The sequence below is a fragment of the Mirounga angustirostris genome, unplaced genomic scaffold (genome assembly GCF_029215605.1).
Source record: "Mirounga angustirostris isolate CCGP_5_RB_7025 unplaced genomic scaffold, mMirAng1.0.hap1 SCAF_2, whole genome shotgun sequence".
NCBI lineage: Eukaryota > Metazoa > Chordata > Mammalia > Carnivora > Phocidae > Mirounga > Mirounga angustirostris.
The window spans coordinates 12,298,784-12,318,047 of record NW_026991710.1 but is presented as its reverse complement, the minus strand read 5'-3'; the positions used below and the strand labels follow the sequence as shown (position 1 = coordinate 12,318,047).

Genomic DNA, 19,264 nt, shown 5'->3' with positions numbered 1-19,264 from the left:
CTGCTGGTCCAGTCGGGAGCGTGTCCAGAACCCCAGGCTTAGCTATCTTTAAAATACCGAGCCGGTCCCAGGCAGGCACCTGGCCGCGCGCTCAGCTCTGCGGCTGGGGGTGAGTAGACCTAAGTAGCATTGCTCCATCCGCAAGTCCCTGCTCGGGAGCAGGGGCGGCCGCAACAGGTCCCCGCGGGCACCCCGGGCCTCGCTCGCCCGCCTCCAGGGCCGGCGCCTTTCCCCGCCCGCCGCGCCCCGGGGGCTGGCCGGCGCGCCGGGCAGCGGGGCCGCCTCTCCGGAAGCCGTCCCGGTGGTCCCCGAAGCGGCTCATAAATCATTCATGAGCCGGACAGAGTTGGGCGAACGCCGCTGCGAGGGGAGGGCAGGCGGCGGCGGGAGCCGCCACGGGAGCTGGACCCGGCGCACGGTGAGTAGCGGCGTCCTCATCCCGGAGCCCGGGAGGCGTCATCGGTGACGGTGGGGGCCGGAGCGCACCCTCCTGCAGGAAGGTGGGGTCGGGAATCGGGAACGGAGGGGCTCGCTCCGGCCCCGCGGCAGGTCGTACGAGCCCCGAGAGCGGTCGGGGAGCCAGGCGGCTGCAAAGTGGCCGAGGTGGCCCGGGCGCCAGGCCAGCGGGAGTTCCGGGCAGAGCGCGGACGCGCGCAAACTTTGCCCGCTGCCTGGTGGCTGCGTGGTGGGTCTTCTTTCCAGCCACAGGAGGGGAGCCGGCGGCTGTGGCTCGCCAGGTACCAGGACACAAGCACGCGGGACCGGGACCCCCGAAGCCGCGGGCTCGCTCTCCGAGAAGGCGGAGGGCGGAGGGGAGGCTCGTCAGGGGTTTGGGAACTGTTCTGCGGGGAGCGGAGTGCTGGGGGTGCCCCGGGGGCGCGGGGTACTGAGCCTCCCCTGCCGGGGATGGAAAGGGGTCACCTCCCCCTGGTTTTCCAAATGGAATACGCGGTGCAATAGACCATAGCAGGAGGGGGGCCCGGGGGGAGCCACGGGAGGCGGTCTCCCGGCGTCTGTGGGAGAGCCTCACGCACCCCGGGCTTGATGCAGCCCCCACCCCCTTGTGTGCACAGTTGGGGACCTGCGGCAATTGCCGGGTGGAGAACTGAGTTCGCTCTGGGCGCACCTCGCCAGTACCGCGCCGCGGGCTGGAACAACAAAGGGAAGCGTGGACGGAAGAACGAGCTTCGAGGTGCGGGAGAGGCAGGGTGTCCCAGGTCAGTTTCCCCGAAAGCCCGCTCCGAGAGGGGAAGGGGATTCGAGGGGGTGGCACACCGCTCCGCTCCCCCTTCGCCCTGGCGACCCCGATGCAGCCTCCGGGGGTGGCAGGGATCCCGTGCGGACGCGCGGGGGCAGCCAAGTTACTCGGGCAACCCCCTCCCCCAGGCGGCGGCGGATTCCTCGAGTCTCCTCGCTTCCCGCGCCCGCCCCACCGCGCATTCTTTTGTGTCCCGCAGCCCGGGAGAGCCTCCTGCCGAGGAGGGAGAGAGGGCAGGAAGGGGCCCGGCCCGGCGGCGGGTGGGAGGGAAAGGCTGGGGGAAGCCGGCGCCCCAAGCTTCTTGCAGCAACAGGTTGCTCCTGTAACTCCCGCCCCGGCTCCGATCCAGAAAGATTTTCCAGGGTGCCTGTGGGCAGCGGCCGACCTTCGTTAAGACACGCAGGTGAACGATCGGGGGTCCTTGAACGCCCCGCTGGAGACTCAAACGTCTGCCGCTGTATGTTGGGTGAACCGTACCCAAATGCTGTTTTTGTGGCTCAAAGACGAGTATGGGAATCATTGTGGATTCACACTGTGTGAAGTTACTACTTCTTTTTCTTTCTCACTTTCTGTTGCGTATCCTCCGGGAGCTGTCCTGTCTGTCAAGGTGAGCCCAGGGCCACGCGGAGTGTGAAGGACTGATGCTGGCCGTGGTGGTTCGGACCCTTTTTTGACTGTCAGCTCTCTGCCTGGTGCTGTACCTACTCCGTGTCTAGCCCTCCAGCACTATTCAAACCCCCACTTTATGGACAAGCAAAGGAAAGCAGGGAGAATGTAAGCAACCGCTCAAGTTACCGGGTTAATGAGTGGGACTAGAGACCCCTGCCCCGTCTCAAACGTGTGGCCTGTTGTCACTTCAGCAATGTCCTTTAGTTTCGTTTTGCTTCCTTGATATGTCCCCATAATTTTTTTTAAATGAACTTCCTTATGATTTCCACACTGGACTATTTCTGTGCATTCCAGCACAGTGAAGTAAACAAGTGCATCAACGGACTGGCTCAAAGTAGTAAGACTTTAAGCCAAGTATTATTTTATTGGTACTGTTTAATATATGAAGGATGAAGGTTTTGCAGGGGACCAAGAGCTATCTCAGATTTGTTAAGGGTCAGGATGCTTTGTTACAAACGATAGAAGCCAACGCTGGGCAATTTTAGCAGGAAAGGGACTGGGTAGCTTAGAGAAGTGACAGGAAGCCTGGCTAGCCAGACTCAGGAGCTCATGCAGGACATGCAACAGGTCCCCCGATTGGTGTGTGGCCACGGCTGCCGCCACAAGACTCTGGATGTGGCTGCTGGCACTGTGCCATCATTGCTAGAATGAATTAGAAACTGCCTCTGCTTGAGTGCAGGCCCCATGCACAAGCCCAGGAATAAGCATCTGCTGGGTGAGCGTGAGGGACCCCCCAGGGCACAGTTTGGGCACCTCGGCTGACCTCACAATGAAATGCCAGGGTTCTGCCCACAGGACTCACAAGGGTAGGCTCAGAAGTTAAGCAGCTCCCCCGCAGCTCTCCCTCCTCGGCAGGAGGCTCTCCCGGGCTGCGGGACCACCCCCCACCCCCACCCCGCAACTAAATCCCAGGTGACAAATATCCACTACAAAGATCCTTTTGTTAGAAGGAGAAATGAAGCTAGATAGTCACCATGTCTGCTTTTAAACTGGTGTCTGTGGAAGTGCCATTCTCTGGACTCCAAGCTCAGAATCATGTGAAGTATTTGCTCAAAATTCACATTCTTGGGCCCCCTTTCCAGTTTGAACTCAGTGCATTTGGAATGGAAACCAGGAATCTGTACCCCATAAATCAGAAAAATGGTGAGATCGCCTTTATTGATTGGTCTAGTGCCTGTGTAAGGAGGTAGCCTCTGAGGGAGCAGTTTCCAAAAGCCTGCAAAGTTGAGGGTCCCAGGGAAGGCATGGCCCCAGGATGGTAGACCAGTTGCTCTGCCATGTGCAAAACCAGTAAAGAGACAGTCTGCTGCCTATATCATGGGGATAGCTACAGACCCTCCAGCACCTCCCTTCCAGAGGCTGTGGGACTGCTAATAAATGCTCGATACAATCTTGAAATGGGTAAAAATGACCATTTCATGTCAGTTCTGCCTCTATCCCTCACCGTTTGATTTCAGCAATCCTTTATTGAGTGCCTACTGTGTGCCTGGCTCTGGGGGCATAGAGATGAGTAAACCCCCACACAGCAGCTGGGCTAGATCAGTTTAATGCACTATAGGAAGGGCATCTGGAGGACTTTTCCTTGAATCTGTTGTCTTGCAGTTGTATTTGAGAAGCCAAAGGTGTCTTTGGAGAGTGGCCTGAATAAGCCAGGTGAGTGAGTACTCAGGAACAGTGCCGGTTCTCAGACTTCAGTTGTTTTGAGAATCAGTCACCGAGGGAGAGTGTTGAAAATGCAGATTAATGGGCCCCATCTCCAGAAATTCGGTCCAATAATTAGCATTTTAAATAAATATACATTTTATGCTAATGCAGCTCCTGGTCCAGGAGAGCTGGCCTGGGTTTTAGGCTGGCTGTCCCAGGAGCGGCTCCCAGCTGCTCCTGCCACCCAGGGGGGTTCACAGGTGAGGACCCAGACCATCCCTTTTGGCTTGACTTTTATTATCTAGTGTTTCCTAAGTCATGAGATTTTAGTATTAACATTTACTCTAAATGTGAGAGGGACCGCCACTTTGGAGGAAGAAGTGAAGAAATCTGGACACGTAGCTCTGGGTGCCGGCCAGCTGAATTGGCACTTCCAGCCTCGCAGCCGTGAGTGGGGCTGCATTTCACTTGGGATTTGCCTTCCCCTGCTTTTTCACGGAGAGAGTTTGAAACTGTTTATTCATAGCTCTTCCGCAGGCCTCTTGCCATCTCTCTCCTGCTGTGTTCTCTCCGTCACTGGCTGAGGCCGGGTGGCATTAGCAAGAAGTCAGCCTCTCTCGGCAGCTGAGCCTTTAATCCTTTCGGCTGCTGTGCTCCCCGCCTGTCCTTTAGCAGAAAACAAGACGGGAGCGTGTTGTGTGTAGTGTGTGTGTATTGTGCAGGATATTTATATGAGCATGCGTTTTGTGTGTATGCATGTTTTGTGCGTGTGTGGGGTGTGTTAGCGTGTGTGGTGTGTATTTGTGTGGTGTGTGTATGTGTGGTGTGTGTTAGTGTGTGTGCTGTGTGTCAGTGTGTGTGGTGTGTGTTAGTGTGTGTGGTGTGTGTATGTGTGGCAGTTGTCAGTGTGTGTGGTGTGTGTATGTGTGCTGTGTGTGTATGTGTGGTGTGTGCTGGTGTGTGTGGTGTGTGTTAGTGTGTGTGGTGTATGTGTGGTGTGTATTAGTGTGTGTGGTGTGTGTATGTGTGGTGTGTGTTTGTGTGGTGTATGTGTGGTGTGTGCTAGTGTGTGTGGTGTGTGCTGGTGTGTGTGGTGTGTGCTGGTGTGTGTGGTGTGTGTATGTGTGGTGTGTGTGTGTGTGGTGTGTGGTGTGTATTAGTGTGTGTTAGTGTGTGGTGTGTGTGTGGCAGTTGTCAGTGTGTGTGGTGTGTGTTAGTGTGTGTATGTGTGGTGTGTGTTTGTGTGGTGTATGTGTGGTGTGTGCTAGTGTGTGTGGTGTGTGTATGTGTGGTGTGTGTGTGTGTGGTGTGTGTGTGTGTGGTGTGTGGTGTGTATTAGTGTGTGTTAGTGTGTGGTGTGTGTGTGGCAGTTGTCAGTGTGTGTGGTGTGTGTTAGTGTGTGTGGTGTTAGTGTGTGTGGTGTGTGTTAGTGTGTGTGGTGTGTGTATGTGTGGTGTGTGGTGTGTGTATGTGTGGTGTGTGTTAGTGTGTGTGGTGTGTGTATGTGTGGTGTGTGGTGTGTGTATGTGTGGTGTGTGCTAGTGTGTGTGGTGTGTGTGGTGTGTGTTAGTGTGTGTATGTGTGGTGTGTGTTAGTGTGTGTGGTGTGTGTTAGTGTGTGTGGTGTGTGTATGTGTGGTGTGTGTTAGTGTGTGTGGTGTGTGTTAGTGTGTTAGTGTGTGTATGTGTGGTGTGTGTTAGTGTGTGTGGTGTGTGTTAGTGTGTGTGGTGTGTGTATGTGTGGTGTGTGCTAGTGTGTGTTAGTGTGTGGTGTGTGTGTGGCAGTTGTCAGTGTGTGTGGTGTGCAAGCCTGCCTGCCGGCCTCATGAGAGTCGACCTAGCGCACCTGCGTACCGCGCACACCCTCTGCTGCCAGCTCCCTCTTCCGCCCGTGCAGCCGCGGAGGCTCCAGAGCGTGGCCCCGGAAGGCGGGCTGGCTTTGTTTCTCTCTCATTTGTCCTCTCTGGCGACCGTTTGAAGATGGAGCAGAGCAGGCCCGTGTTTGAATGTGCCCAGCGGTGACTTCTGACGGGAACCGGTGGAAGGCTAGAGCGCTCCGGAGCCCGAGCAGGGGGCGGCGGCAGCCATGCCTGGAAGGGGGACTGCCCTTTGGCAACGGTCACCAGGGTCCCCGTGTATCCGTGGGCGAGGTGGAGAGCCGACAGGAAGCTGATACGGGGTTCACGAGGTTGGCACTGGGAGCTGTAAGGGCTCAGAGCGGCCATGGTTAGATAAAGAGAGGGGTTAGGTCATTCTGTTGGGAGTTCTGTGCAGAAGTAACTGGGTGGGACAGGGCTTGGAAGATGAGGCAGTATCCGGGAGATTAAATACGAATTCACGTCTTCACTCAAACAGCTCACGCATTCGCACCTTTTGTCTGCAGCTTTCTTCGACTTAGTGGATCACGTCCCCTTGTGCAACGGGTCACTTTCTTGATGACCTTCCTTCCCGCATTTCACAGTGGTTTCAGGAGCACCCTGCCCTTACTTTGAAAGGTACTAAGTATGTATCTCATGTACAAAATAGAAGAGAATCAGGGTGTTCCTGACCCCAGAATGGAGTCCGAGCCGCGCACCCCACCTCCCCTCCGATGTTGTGTTCTGATACACCTCGTTCCACACAGTGGCACAAGCAAAGAGTCATTTTGGCTTATTCAGTTTTATATTCAGCAGAACTTACTGAGCCCCGACTGTGTGCCCTACCTTGTGTTCAGTTCTGGGGCTCAAAACACAAGGGGACAGGGTCCACTTTGGAGACCCTCTCAGCCTCTTGCCCTCGCTAGACACTGGCTTGAAAGCTGCCTCTCGCATTCCTGACTCTTTCTCTCCCAGAAAGGGTGGTGGGGAATCTCCCTCCGCCCTATCTCTCAGCACTGGGACCCGTAATTCTCAGGTAGTGACTTGGGGGCGAAGGTTTCCATCAGGATTACCTGGTGAACGTGTTAGAAAGGTAGATTCCAGTGTGACCCAGCCTTAGAGAGCTTGGCTCCTGCCCTTGAGGCCTTCTAGTTTGGGTTGGGGGTGAGGTGGAGAAGGCGATGTCTGAAACAAGGTCAGTGAGCAAATGAGTAGAATAAAAAGCAGATAAGATATATTTCCAGAAGCAGGGACAGCAGCACCAGCTTGGAGAAAAAAATAGGCATCTAGTCTATGGCCTCTGGGTACCTGCGGGGAGCCCCAGAGAGAGGTCTCTGTAGGAACAGTGTTCTGGTGTCTTGTGTGGGCTCTGAAGGCAAACTCCCAGGTTTGAATTGTGACCCCACCATTAATCAGCCCTAACCTGGGCACGTCCCCAGAAGTCCTCTTTGGGGCGGTTTCCTCATCTGTAAATGGGATAATGCCTTCAACAAGGTCCAGCCGGCCCAGCACGTACAGCAGCGTTGGGTACATAGCAAGTGCTCGCTAAGTGTCTGTTTCTCAGGCCGCACAGCCTTCTCTACACCATAGAGTGTTTCCGGAACCCATCAAGGTCTGCATTCTGCGTCTGGCCCCTGGGGTCGGACCTTCTGGCTTTCGTGCCCCTGCAGCTCTAAGCAGGCTCTGCATTTGCCTCCCACCCAGCGGATTAGGCTGATGCGTGGGCTCTAAAGCTCTGCAGCCTTCTCTCCAGAAGCTCCTGGGGCAGGCGGGCTGCGTGCGAACTGAGCGCTGTCTTTCTCTCCCACCAGGGATGGTGCCTTGAGCCGCAGACCCGGACCCGGACCCGGACCCGGGCCCGCAGAAGGCTCTGGAACGCCCTTTGCTGCATGCCAGCCCGGCCAGGAAAGGGAGTGGACTCCGCACACCCAGCGCTTGCTGCCGAGCCTCTTCTGCGCAGGAACGCACGCTCCTGCCTCGACCAAGGCTTCCAGAACCTCTGAGGCCGGAGGCCCCCAGCTCTACCTCATGCGTGGGGGACCCTGCTAGCCATGGCCCTCCTCCTAGGCTTCCTGCTGCTGCTGGAGTTGTGCTCGGATACCTCCGCCCTGGGGCCGCTGTCATCCACAAAGGGTTCTGATGTTTTGGAATTTGAATTGCCTGCCTCGAACTATGAGACCAAGCACTCTTACAAAGCTGGGCCCATTGGCGTTCTCTTTAAAATGGTGCACGTCTTCCTCCGCGTGGTGCAGCCCAATGCTTTCCCCGAAGGTAAGTGCCCATTGCGGGGAAAAGATGGAGTTTGTCCCCAGACACACTCACCTGCGCACACGGGATATTGTTGGTTAATCAAGATACAGTAAATATGTTTTATATTCAGTATTTTATTTATATATTGTTTTTTTAAAGCCTAAGATTCAAAGTGATTGGAGTTTACAGGAGCAGAAAGTATTGAGACAGAAGTTAGGCACACTGGTGCCAGGTTGAATAGGTTGTCAAGGAATATGATTATAAGAAGTGAAATCAAACGATGTTGCTATGCTGGTTTTCCAATTCTTGCTCTTTTTTCCCCCTCCCTCTTCTTTTTTTTTTTTTCCTGGTGAGAGCAATGAATTACTCTCAAGTGCAAACCAAAGGTAAAAATTAGGGTAAAAATGCAAATTCTCTCAGGTGAGTTAATAATCACCTCTGGTGGCTAGGCCAGCACTTACAGATTGACCCCTCCTTGACCCACCACAAAGTACAATTTCACATTGCTGAGGACAACGGCAGGCCTGACCCGCCGTGTTTACCTGGCTAACTCTTTGCTTCAGTTCTAAGAATTTAAGTGTAAGGAAAGGAGGGATGGCCCCTTGTGGGAACTCTGATGGCATGGTGCCTTACCCATGGTGAGTATTGCTACTGTTCGCCCTAATCCCTGTCCTGGGAATCCTGCGGGTATGTGTTTTCAGGGAAGAGATTATGAAAATTTAAATGGTCTGTGGGAAATATCTGCTATTAGGGTTTGGCAGTCTAAATTTTTATTGACTTCATGTTAGACCTATTCTAGGCTTGTTCTTTAAACTGTGAAGATTTGAATGCTATTACTGATATATAAATGTATCAATTTACAATATACAAATGATATATACAAATTATAAAATTTGTACATATATATACAAATTTTAAACTTTACAATATACAATGTACAAATTATCAAATACAAATACAAGTTATACAATACAAATTATAAAATCTGTAGTAATCCTTATCATCTTCTTTAGCTGGTCAGCTATTATTCATAAGAGGATTATGTGTCTGTGTGTGTGTGAGAGAGAGAGACAGAGACAGAAAGAGAGGGAGAGAGAATGTATTTAGTGAGCTTTAATACTTGTTTATGTTATGGGCAGTTTACAGATTTTCATTATGATACATTTATATTGAAATTGTCTTACATTTTTTTGTCTCAGATTAAGCAGTCAAAACAGTTTGAAGTGTAGTTCTCAATTTTTTGTTAATTTAAATTTCAATTCAATGAAACAAATCACTCTGAACCCTGTTGCCCTTGAAGAGAACCTGAACAAATACTACATACTGTTTATGTCCCTGCTTGAAAGACTAAATTTGAAAATCCAAAAGATGGAAGTAGAAAATATTTCACTTATTAATGTTGGATACAAGTTCACTATTCTCAATAGATACCTCTTCCTTTATTTGTAGACTTGGTGTAAATATTATTGAATAATCAAATACCTACTAGTGTTTTTAGTCTTAGTTTCTTTTTTTTTTATGCAAAAGGAATAGAATTCAGTTGTATTATATGCATTTATAATGGCGTCTTCAAAAAGATTGTGAAGCATCCATGTGTTATTAAGGCATATCATGTAATTAGTTAATCCTGTAATCTCTTCCCATATGTTGCTTTATTTTGCTCCCTCTAGGTTTCAGAGGAAGGCTTCGTCACACTTATTTTAGAAAGGAAAGCAATATTTTTAAAAGTTTGCATTCAAACGATCAGGTCAAAGGCATCCTGCATCCAACACATTCTCAGGTTTTGAACTCCACCGCCATTATTAGTCTAGAAGGAGGTGTCTGAAGAATTTAAATCCTGCTGTAATCTGAGGGTGTTAGCACTGCTTGTCCCTTGACCTTCATCAATACTTATTACTTTCGAAAAAGAAATTCCCGAAGGTCTCAACAGTAGACCAGAGCAGAGTAGCACTACCCCTTGCAAAAAAAAATCATTAGGTTGCTTAAAGAATATAATATTGAATTTCATAGGGGACATTGTGGAGTGTTGGTTTTTTCCCACCATCCCATTTTTTAAATTCTTTCATCCAGTTACTAGATCTCATAATGGTCTCAAAGTACCCTTAGGTGCTTTCCCACATAAAGGACATATACCAGACAGGGTTTTCCTGCTGGGACCATTGTGTTTCATGAGCTCCAGATCATAGGCAGACATCTTCATAATTGAAGATGCAAAAACAACAACAAAGAGAGAGAGAGAGAGAAATGGAATCCTATTCATTAACTTAACTAACTTAATACAGTAACCTAAACAGATGACTTCTGGACAAGTCCTCTATGAAGTAACAACTTCACAGAGGGAATGATCCCCAAGGTATATTCTTTCATTTGAAAGAGTAGAGTGTTTTGAGTGCAAAGTCCCAGTCCAGTGCAGGAGTGGAAGAGAAAGGGAGGACCCTCGAGCCCGGGCTCCCTTTTCTCATGCTATTTGACTGGGAAGTTTTCCACTTTATATCCTGTGTCTGAGCCAAACAGCATAACGCGTTTTGCATTTCATAAACACCTATCCCCCGTCTGAAGCTGCAGGAGGGATGCCGAGTCCCGGGCTTAGACACACTGAGAAGAGAGTGATGGCTTACATTCGGGAGGGGTCGCTTGTCTATTCATTCAACCTAGAAAGGGTGTTGATGGCAGGATGACCAGGGGGAGTTGAGGGAAGGGTGCTTCTGGCACAGGGAACCACGTGCCCAGAGAGTGGAGGAGACAGTGGTTCATAGTGGACCCATGAGATGGGTATTCATGGAATAAGTCTGTTAAGGGTCAGACCCTGACTGGCAGGCTGGAGAGTTTTATTTATTTATTTATTTTTAAGATTTTATTTATTTATTCATGAGAGACAGAGAGAGAGAGAGAGAGAGGCAGAGGGAGAAGCAGGCTCCCAAGGAGCAGAAAGCCCGATGCGGGACTCGATCCCAGGACCCTGGGATCATGACCTGAGCCGAAGGCAGATGCTTAACCATCTGAGCCACCCAGGCGCCCTGGAGAGTTTTATAGAGAGAAGGAAGCTGAGGCAACATGAGCAAAGTTTCATTCATTTCTTGAGAGCCCCTGCTTTCTGTGCTGTACCTGCTGGGAGCTGGGAGCCAGGGTGGAAGGGGAATTGGGTTTTGGGAAAAGAATCCGATAGCAGCTGGTAGGAAAGGTCATAGGGAGGTAGAGTCTTCTACAGTGGTCCAGAGGGAGGTAATAATGCACCTAACTTAGCACGAGGCAAAGGTGATGGGGGAAACAGAGGCAGGATCCATTTCATGGATTTCATTTCAAAGGATTTGGGTTCAAATCCTAGCTCTTGCCTATTACCTGCTGGGTGATTTTGGCCAAGTTAATTTTCAGAGCCTCTGCTCTCATAGATGTAATACGACAATAATCATAACGGACTCTGTAGCTTTTAGCTGTGAAGCTTAAATGAGATGACATATGTAAAGCCTATGTTTAAAACCATGCCTGAAAGGCAGAGATAAAAATCCTCAGTAAAGGTAGCTGCTAGTTATATTATTATTTGAGAGGAAGAATTGACCAAATTGGATGCCAAGATTGGTGCCAGAAAGGGACATGGGAAAAAGAAGATGTCTCCAGGAGGGATCACTAAAATGTCCTTACTGCTGCTCTATCAGGAATATTCTCTATGGAGTTACCTTGTAAGAAGCCATTCCATTACTTTTGAAGTTCAGCAGGCTGTGTCTTCCTGCAAGCCCCACAGTCGCGGAACCAGGTCTAGAAGGCAGGGTTTGGGTGCAGTGCTAGTCCACTGCGTGGTCTTTACTCCTCCACTAAAACATCTACGTCTGACAGGCTCTCGTTCTTCTGTTTCTTTGTTCTTTGCCACTGTCCCCAGAATCTGCTGTAAGGCATTCTTTGCGAAGTGTTAGCTCATTCGAAGCCCCCGACAACTTTGGGAGATAAATGATGGTGGTAAATGGTCATCTTATTTCTATTTATTATACCCCCCTTTCCAGACTGGAAAGCTAAGTCAGAACAACAGTACATGTTCAAGGCACATGGCTAGCCTGGGGCAGATTGAGAAACCTCTGTCTCCAATACTAGTTATTTCTCCTATATTCCGCAGCTTACCTTGTGGCTCATTTCTTTCCCTTTTACTTTACCACAGTGCTTTAAAAAGGTCTGCAGGCTGCTATAAAAAATGGTAATTTCTGCACACTAAGAGTGTGTGTTGCAGAAGATTATCTTGTGTGGATGGTAAACAGTGCCTTTTCAATTTCAAGTGTCTGTGATGAATTTGGTATAAATCATGACCCAGACCAGAGCTATTCTATTGGAGCAAGTGAAAAAAAGGCATCTTCTGCCTTTATTTTTATAGAAAGTCTCTAAAATTATTCTCTGCTCTGTTTTGGGTGTATTTTTAAATGAGATTTTTAGGCCGGTTGACCTGTTTCTAACAGCATTCTGGGTTAATCTGATTTTGGCAGGTGCCAAAGCGGAGCTGGGTGAGCAGGAGGTGGGAGGAGGGAAGGGCGAAGCTTGTCCTCTGCCGAGTATGAGATCCGGGCAGGTTGTTGCAGTAAGTGCGAGTTCCCTCCGTTGCAGATAACAGAAACCTGTTAGCTAAGGTGTCAAAAAGAAGTTTATCATCATGCCTTCCGGTTACCTCGTGCTACCCAGCCACCGGGACTGGCGCTCACTCTGGGACCTCCTTGCCTCCCACCTTGGCTCCTCTCTGCACCCAATCCCTTTGCACCTCCGCCTTCCCATCCCCCCTCCCTCTGGGATCCTCCACTCCTGCCATCCTCGTGGCAGGGAACCAGGATGCCAGCATCGCAGAATTCAAGCCAACTTCCTGGAGAACGGTTGGGGGTTCTTCTCTTTAAGTCCCAAGCCCCAGTTCCAGTCCTGCCTGGGCCAGTCACCAACCACAGACCCACTGAGTAATGGTGGCCACGGTCACACCTCGTGGGCCTGACACTGGGAGTCGTCACTGTCTCCATGGCGCCACAGGTAGGGAGGTGCTTCCCAGGAAAGGGGATGGCTGGGCGGATAGCCCAGTAGGCATGTCTTTGCCAATGTCTGCTGGGAATCAGGATGTTTTATTATATCCAACACCTGTGTGTTCTTACTTAATTCAAACAAAGCCAGCATTGTCTCCTTTAGATCACAGCACTCATATTGGCAATGGGCCTGGCCATAGATAAGGTCACTGAGGGAAAGAACTAATATCTAGTGATCCTTCCTCCCAGGTGTCACTCACTGTGCTGGGCAGGGTTCAACTGTCATCACCTGTCATCCTAATTTATGTAAGAGCAAACAGCTATCATGTGCCTGCTTCCGGGATTTGAACAACTCAGTAACTCTATGAGCTAGGTACTATTATTCTTATTTTACAGAAGAGGAAGTTGAGGTCCACAACAATTGGGGGTCGTGGTGGAGGCAGGGTTGGAATCCAGGCTTTATTTTCCAGGCTCATAGTTGCTGCTTGTATTTGCTCATCAGGAACTCAAGAGACTCGGGGACTGTCCCAAGGTCGCACACACTGATGGACAGGGGGTCAACTCAGGGTTTGACCCAGGGCCCATGACTTTGCCCCCAAATGCTGCACCATGTTGCCTCTATGGAGGAGATCTGCTGTACAGATTGCATTCATATGTCCCCAGTGACCTGTGAGCGTGGGGCGGGTTTGGGGGGGAGGTGACACGTCCCCAGACTGTAACGGGCACTGCTCTAATCCATCCCACGTGTCTTCTGCTTCATAGAACAGCTTTTGCAGCTAAACAGAAAACCCAGTCCTATTGACCATATTCCCCGTAACGTTGTCTACAAGGTCCTGCTGGAATGTGCTCCTGACTTTATGCGTGTAATCAACAGAGGCAGGCTATGCTTTTCTGGGACATGTGTGCCAAGCCCACAAAAAGACACAAGAAAAGCTCCCCACTCCTCTAGTCTCCAGCGGTGATGTCCTTTTAGGAATCCTCTAAGTACATGCAGGAAATGCGAGATTAAGTACGAACGTAAATAAAGAGAGGCCACTGGAGCATCTGCTGGACGGAGCCAATGTGGAATTAAACGCCGCTTGTCCACTGGCATTGAGCGGAAGAGAAGTCCTACAATTTGTGCTTGGAGAGTAGCTGTGAAGTGTGGTCTGTACAGGGAAGGTGGTGCTGGGTCTGAACTTGGCTGTGGGGTGAACATTAGCAGGAGAGGTGGTAGGCCAAGCAGGCTCGCCACGTATCTTCTGCTTGAAGGGGATCTAGATTCGGGGATGAGCCCAGTACTTGAGCTGTGGTGAAGAACTCACACTCTGGAGCCACTGCCTGGGTTTGGATCCTGGCTCCTTTACTAGCTCTGTAACCTTGGGCAAGTTACTTAAACTCTCTGTTTCTTAGTTTTCCCTCTGTAAAATGACGGAAATAGTCACGGTACTTTTCGGGGTGCTTGCGTGGCTCAGGGGGTTGAGCATTCGACTCTTGATTTCTGCTCAGGTCATGATCTCAGGGTCATGAGATCGAACCCCACGTTGGGCTCCATGCTGGGCACGGAGTCTGCTTGAGATTGTCTCTCTCTGCCCCTCTCCCTGCTCTCTCTCTGTTTCTCTCTCAAGAAAAAAATAAATAATCATGGTACTTTTGGGGGCGTCATAATATTTGAAGAAATAGTGTTTGCAAAGCAACTAAAACAGTGTCTAACATACATTAAGTGCTGTGTGTTTGTCAAATAAAATTTGAATGTATAAAATTCATATTCATTAAAAGCTTTTGAACTAATGTCAGACTTTGATGATCACACAGACAAAAGACCAAGTATTTATTTGACTCCCACTCTTCTGGTTTCCTAGAGCTGCCCTAACAAATGATCACAAACCGGGTGGTTTAAAACAGCAGAGATTTATTCTTTCTGCGTTCTGAGGGCCAGACGTCCAAAGTCAAGGTATTGGCGGGAACACGCTCTCTCTGAAGGCTCTAAGGGAGAATCTTTGCTTCTTTCAGCTTCTAGTGGCTCTAGGTGTTCTAATCGCTGCCTCTCTTCACACGGCCCCCTTCTGTGTCACTGACCTTCTCTTATGAGGACACCTACCATTGGATTTAGGGCTCACCCTATATCCAGGATGATATCGTCTCAAGATCCTTAACTTAATTATGTCAGCAAAGACCCGTTTTTCCAAATAAGGTCCCTCTCACAGGTTCCTGGGGTCAGGACTTGGACATGGCTTTTTGAAGACCACCTTTCAACACACACACGCTTCTTTAGTTCTCCCCAGCAGCCCAGCGATATCAAGTAATGTGACCAAAGCCCTATTTCTAAAAAATGGAACCAGAGTCAAACCTGACTATTTGATTCCAAGCACTCATATTTTAATCCTGCAAATATGTAGTGAGCTCCTACTACATGCCAAGCCTGGTGCTGTATGGGCAGAGATGGCCTTGACTGAGTATCTCTGTTCTCAAAAGGCTGACATTGAGGGAGGAGATCTCCACCTCCGTAGTGGGCTGTGGTGCAGGGTTGGCTGTCCTTGCTCATGATCAAGTGGGCTCATGGCTGTCCCGAGGAGGGATTAGTCATGATGGGGCCAAGAGAAGGCTTCATGGAGGAAGTAGCAATTGAACTGAGCCATAGGGTGTGGAAGGGTTCAGGAAGCAGAGGAGAGCATTCCAGGTGCTTAGGTAGAGGCCTGATTGATGCGAGTTGAGACAGAGATTCATAGGATATGGCCTGGAGAACACCGAGGCTAGAGCCCTGCATGCCTGGGAGATTGTCAGGCCATGAGCCTGGGGAGAAGCCAACACATCTCCCATGAGGCTCTGTAGACAGTGAAGGGCGGGCATCACTCAGTAGACCTGTTGCCCTCACCTAAGCTAAGGAGGAAGGTCATATTGAGTATACATTGTCCACTGAACCTGCTCCTGGAAATTCTCAGGCACTTGGACTCGAGTGGCCTAGCTCGGTGCTACCCCAGATGTGACATTTGGAACAACAGCATCAACATCACCTGGAAGCTTATTAGAAATACAGATTCTTAGGTCCCACCCCATATCTACTAAATCAAAGTCTTTCTTTTAATTTAAAAAATATTTAAAATATTTTTATGTTGAAGCATAATATGCATACCGAAAAGTGCACCTACATCTACAACCTGATGACTTTTCACAAACTGCACACATCTGTGTAACCAGCCCCCAGATCAAGGAAAAGAACAAGCTCCCAGAAGAACCCTGTCTTCTTTCCTGCTCATTATCCCCCAACTCATCCCAAGGGTAACCCGTCTCCTGCCCTTCAATGGCATAGATGAGTTACACCTGCTGGGACGCAGTACATACGCTTTGTTTTCTGCCCTCTTTTGCACAATATTTTATTTGTAGGAGTCACCCAGATTGTTGCATATGGCTGAAAATATTCATTTTTGCTGTTGCATACTCTTCTATCACATGAATATACTGTAATTTATTTATCTATCCCACTGGCTTGGCATTTGGGAGGTTTCCAGTTGGGGCCTGTTTAGTCCGCTTGGGCGGCTGTCACAAAATACCACAGCCTGGGGGGCATAAACAGCGTTTTATTTCTCACCATGATGGAAGCTGGAAGTCCAAGATCAAGGTGCAGGAGATTTAGTGTCTGGCGAGAGTCGTTTTCTTGGTTTGAGCCTTCTCGCTGTATCTTCACGTGGAGGAGAGAGAGCCCGCATGCACATAGGTCTCTTCCTCTTCTTATAAAGTACTAACCCCATCATGAGGGCTCCACCTCCAGGCCTCATCTAAACCTGCTTCAGTAACTTCAGCCTGCTTCAGTAACTTTCAACTCATGATCAATTTTGTTTGGTTTCTACCTCTACCTGTCCCTCCTACTCATCTCCTTCATTCTGAAGCAAGTCTCAGTCTTTCTATCATATCATCTGTAAATATTTCAGTACCTATGCCTAAAAATAAAGATGCTGGATTTTACACTGTAGAAAGTCAACAATAGTTCTTCAATATAATAAAGTATCGAAGTGTTCGGATTTCTTGATTGTCTTGTAAATGTAATTTTTTAATACAGTTTGGCTGAATTGGGATCCAAATAATGTCCATGTATTGCAATAGGTTGATACGTCTCCTGTCTCTGTTTAATTTCTAGGATGCACCTCTAGGTCTTTTTCCTCCTTGCAATTTTTTTGCTGAAGAACCTAGTTATTTTCCCTGTATTATTTCTTATAGGCTGAACTTCGCTGATTCCATTTTCATGGTGTTCTTAACATACTTCTCTGTCTTCTGCATTTCCTATAAAGATCAGATACAAGTTCATTCTGGGGACAAAGGCACTTTATAGGTGGTATTGTACATTTGCACCAGGATACGGATACTATCTGGTTGTCTCCCTTTTTGTGATGTTAGCAGCACTGATGATCACTTCTAGTTGCATTCATTCATAACGGGTCCAGTCTTTCAATGTTGTTTGCAAACATGCTTTCAGGTCTATTAAAAATCTTAGGGAACAAAATGGAATACTTTGCGTGTTCCGTAACAGCAAGTGTTCACTTAGTAGTATTTCATAGACATCTTTCCAGGTCTGTCCCTGTTAGGGTGTTGCCTGAACTAGAAAAGTTTTTTAAACAAGGAACTTGACACATTCATTCACCAACCTTTTGATGTAGAGCCAAGACTGAAAACTTTTTTTTCTAGCATGAGCTAATTGTTTGAAGTTTCATGATTAGTGTTTCTGATATGAAATAGCAGCCAAAATGTATCCTCTGTAATTTGGCTTCTTTGTTTTGATTTCTTTGAATTCAAAGAAAACACTTAAGAGTTCAGAGTTGTGTATTTTTAGTTTGCTTTTTCTTCCCAAAAACTTTTACAGTTGACTCACACGTGATTTCATCTAATTGGCTGGTCTTTATTAAGTCTTTATAGAATATTTCATTTTCTGTGCTCATTCTTTTTATGTGCATATTTCCTCAGTTTGTGTAATATTTAATTACACATTGAACTTATTATAAATAAAGAGACAGAAAGAAGTTTGGGAGCAAATTGAGTGTTTGTTTTTAATTTAATTTTTTTTTAAGATTTTATTTACTTTATTTGAGAGAGAGAGAGAGCACAAGAGGGGGGAGCGGGAGAGGGAGAAGCAGACTCCCTGCTGAGCACTCTGGCCACGCGTGATCCGAGCTCTTCAGTCTTATCTGAACTCAAAGAATAAAAGGAGTTCCCACCACCATCCTCACCTTAACCCAACCAGCCTTATAAAAAACCAAAAACAAACAACAAAAACCAGGCTGCATCATGACCTGAGCCGAAGGCAGTCGCTTAACCAACTGAGCCACCCAGGCGCCCGCAAATTGAGTGTTTTGGGTTGAAGTTGACGTCCTAACCCCTGGTACCTTAGATTGTGACCTCATTTGGAGACAGGGTTGTTGCAGATGCCAGTAGTTAAGATGAGACCATACTGGAGTAGGGTGGACCCCTAACCCTGTTATAAACTTGAGTTTTCCCATGAAAGTAAAAAAGCAGTAGCCTCAGAGATAAAGTAATGTGTCCAAAATACTCGTGTCCTTATGAGGGGAAATTGGGAGACAGATATAGACACAGGGAGGATGCCAGATGAAGACTGGCGGGATGTTTCCACAAGCCAAGGAACTGCCAGAAGCTAGGAGAGACCGAGAAGCTTTGGAGGAAGCGTGGCCCTGTCCGCTCCTTGATCTTGGACTTCTGCCCCCAGAACTGCGAGACAATACATTCCTGTGTTTTAAGCCACTCCATTTGTGACGTCTGGTTGCCACAGGCTTAGCAAATGCATCCACGCAGTAAGCAGATATGTGACCTGGTGTTGCAGAGGGCCACGTGTGCCCGGCAGAGGCGGTCACTTCACGGTGCTCGACGGTGCACTACCATGTGTTCTGAGGTAAGGACCTGATGGCTGGGTGGTCTGGGCAGCTGGAAAGTGGGGGTTAGCTCCCCAGGTCTCAGTGTGCATTTATACATTTATGATCTGCGGCACAGCATCATTTCATTCATGAAGACTCAATGAGATGTGCTGAAATGGGGGAAAAAAGGAGAAATTACTAGTATAAATGGGTCTCTCTGCCAGTCTACAACCACATGACGTAGTATTCGCTGGAAGGAGCTCCCGCCTCCATGAGCGCTTAAAAGAAAACCTGGCATTACTTGTTGGAGGCCAGAGGTTTAAAGCATTTTCACAGGTCGTTCCTCTCTACCTGCTCTTTGTTCACTGCAGTCCCTGCATGACGTGAGGCCCCAAGCCCCTTCAAGATCAGACACCTCGTTCCCTTGCCTCCTGGCAAAAGTCCTATTGTTTCTTTAAAACCTTTCCCAAGGGGCGCCTGGGTGGCTCAGTTGGTTAAGTGACTGCCTTCGGCTCAGGTCATGATCCTGGAGTCCCGGAATCGAGTCCCGCATCGGGCTTCCTGCTCAGCAGGGAGTCTGCTTCTCCCTCTGGCCCTCCTCCCTCTCATGCTCTCTGTCTCTCATTCTCTCTCTCTCAAGTAAATAAATAAAATCTTTAAAAAAAACAAAAAACAACAACAAAAAAACCTTTCCCGTGTGATCCCTATTCTGGAAATCTGGAACCTCTTAACTCCTTATTTTGTCCGTACTCTTTCTATATCACTTGCA

The 19,264-nt window shown here is 48.7% G+C and overlaps 1 protein-coding gene across 7 annotated transcripts in view; it reads left to right on the top strand.

Annotated features, from left to right (window-relative positions):
* Positions 1-228: 228 nt before the first annotated feature.
* Positions 229-19,264, top strand: part of PROM1 (prominin 1) — a 131,749-nt gene continuing 112,713 nt past the window's right edge. Inside the window, exons 1-3 of one of the 7 annotated variants that reach the window (XM_045881444.3) lie at positions 230-418; positions 1,074-1,217; positions 7,238-7,697. In XM_045881444.3, coding sequence (XP_045737400.1) covers positions 7,478-7,697 — 220 coding nt within the window. In that variant the 5' untranslated portion in view covers positions 230-418; positions 1,074-1,217; positions 7,238-7,477. Of the gene's footprint in view, positions 419-548; positions 738-1,073; positions 1,218-7,237; positions 7,698-19,264 lie in introns of those variants that run through there. The other 6 variants (XM_045881445.3, XM_064584310.1, XM_045881446.3 and 3 more) reach the window with 6 other exon arrangements.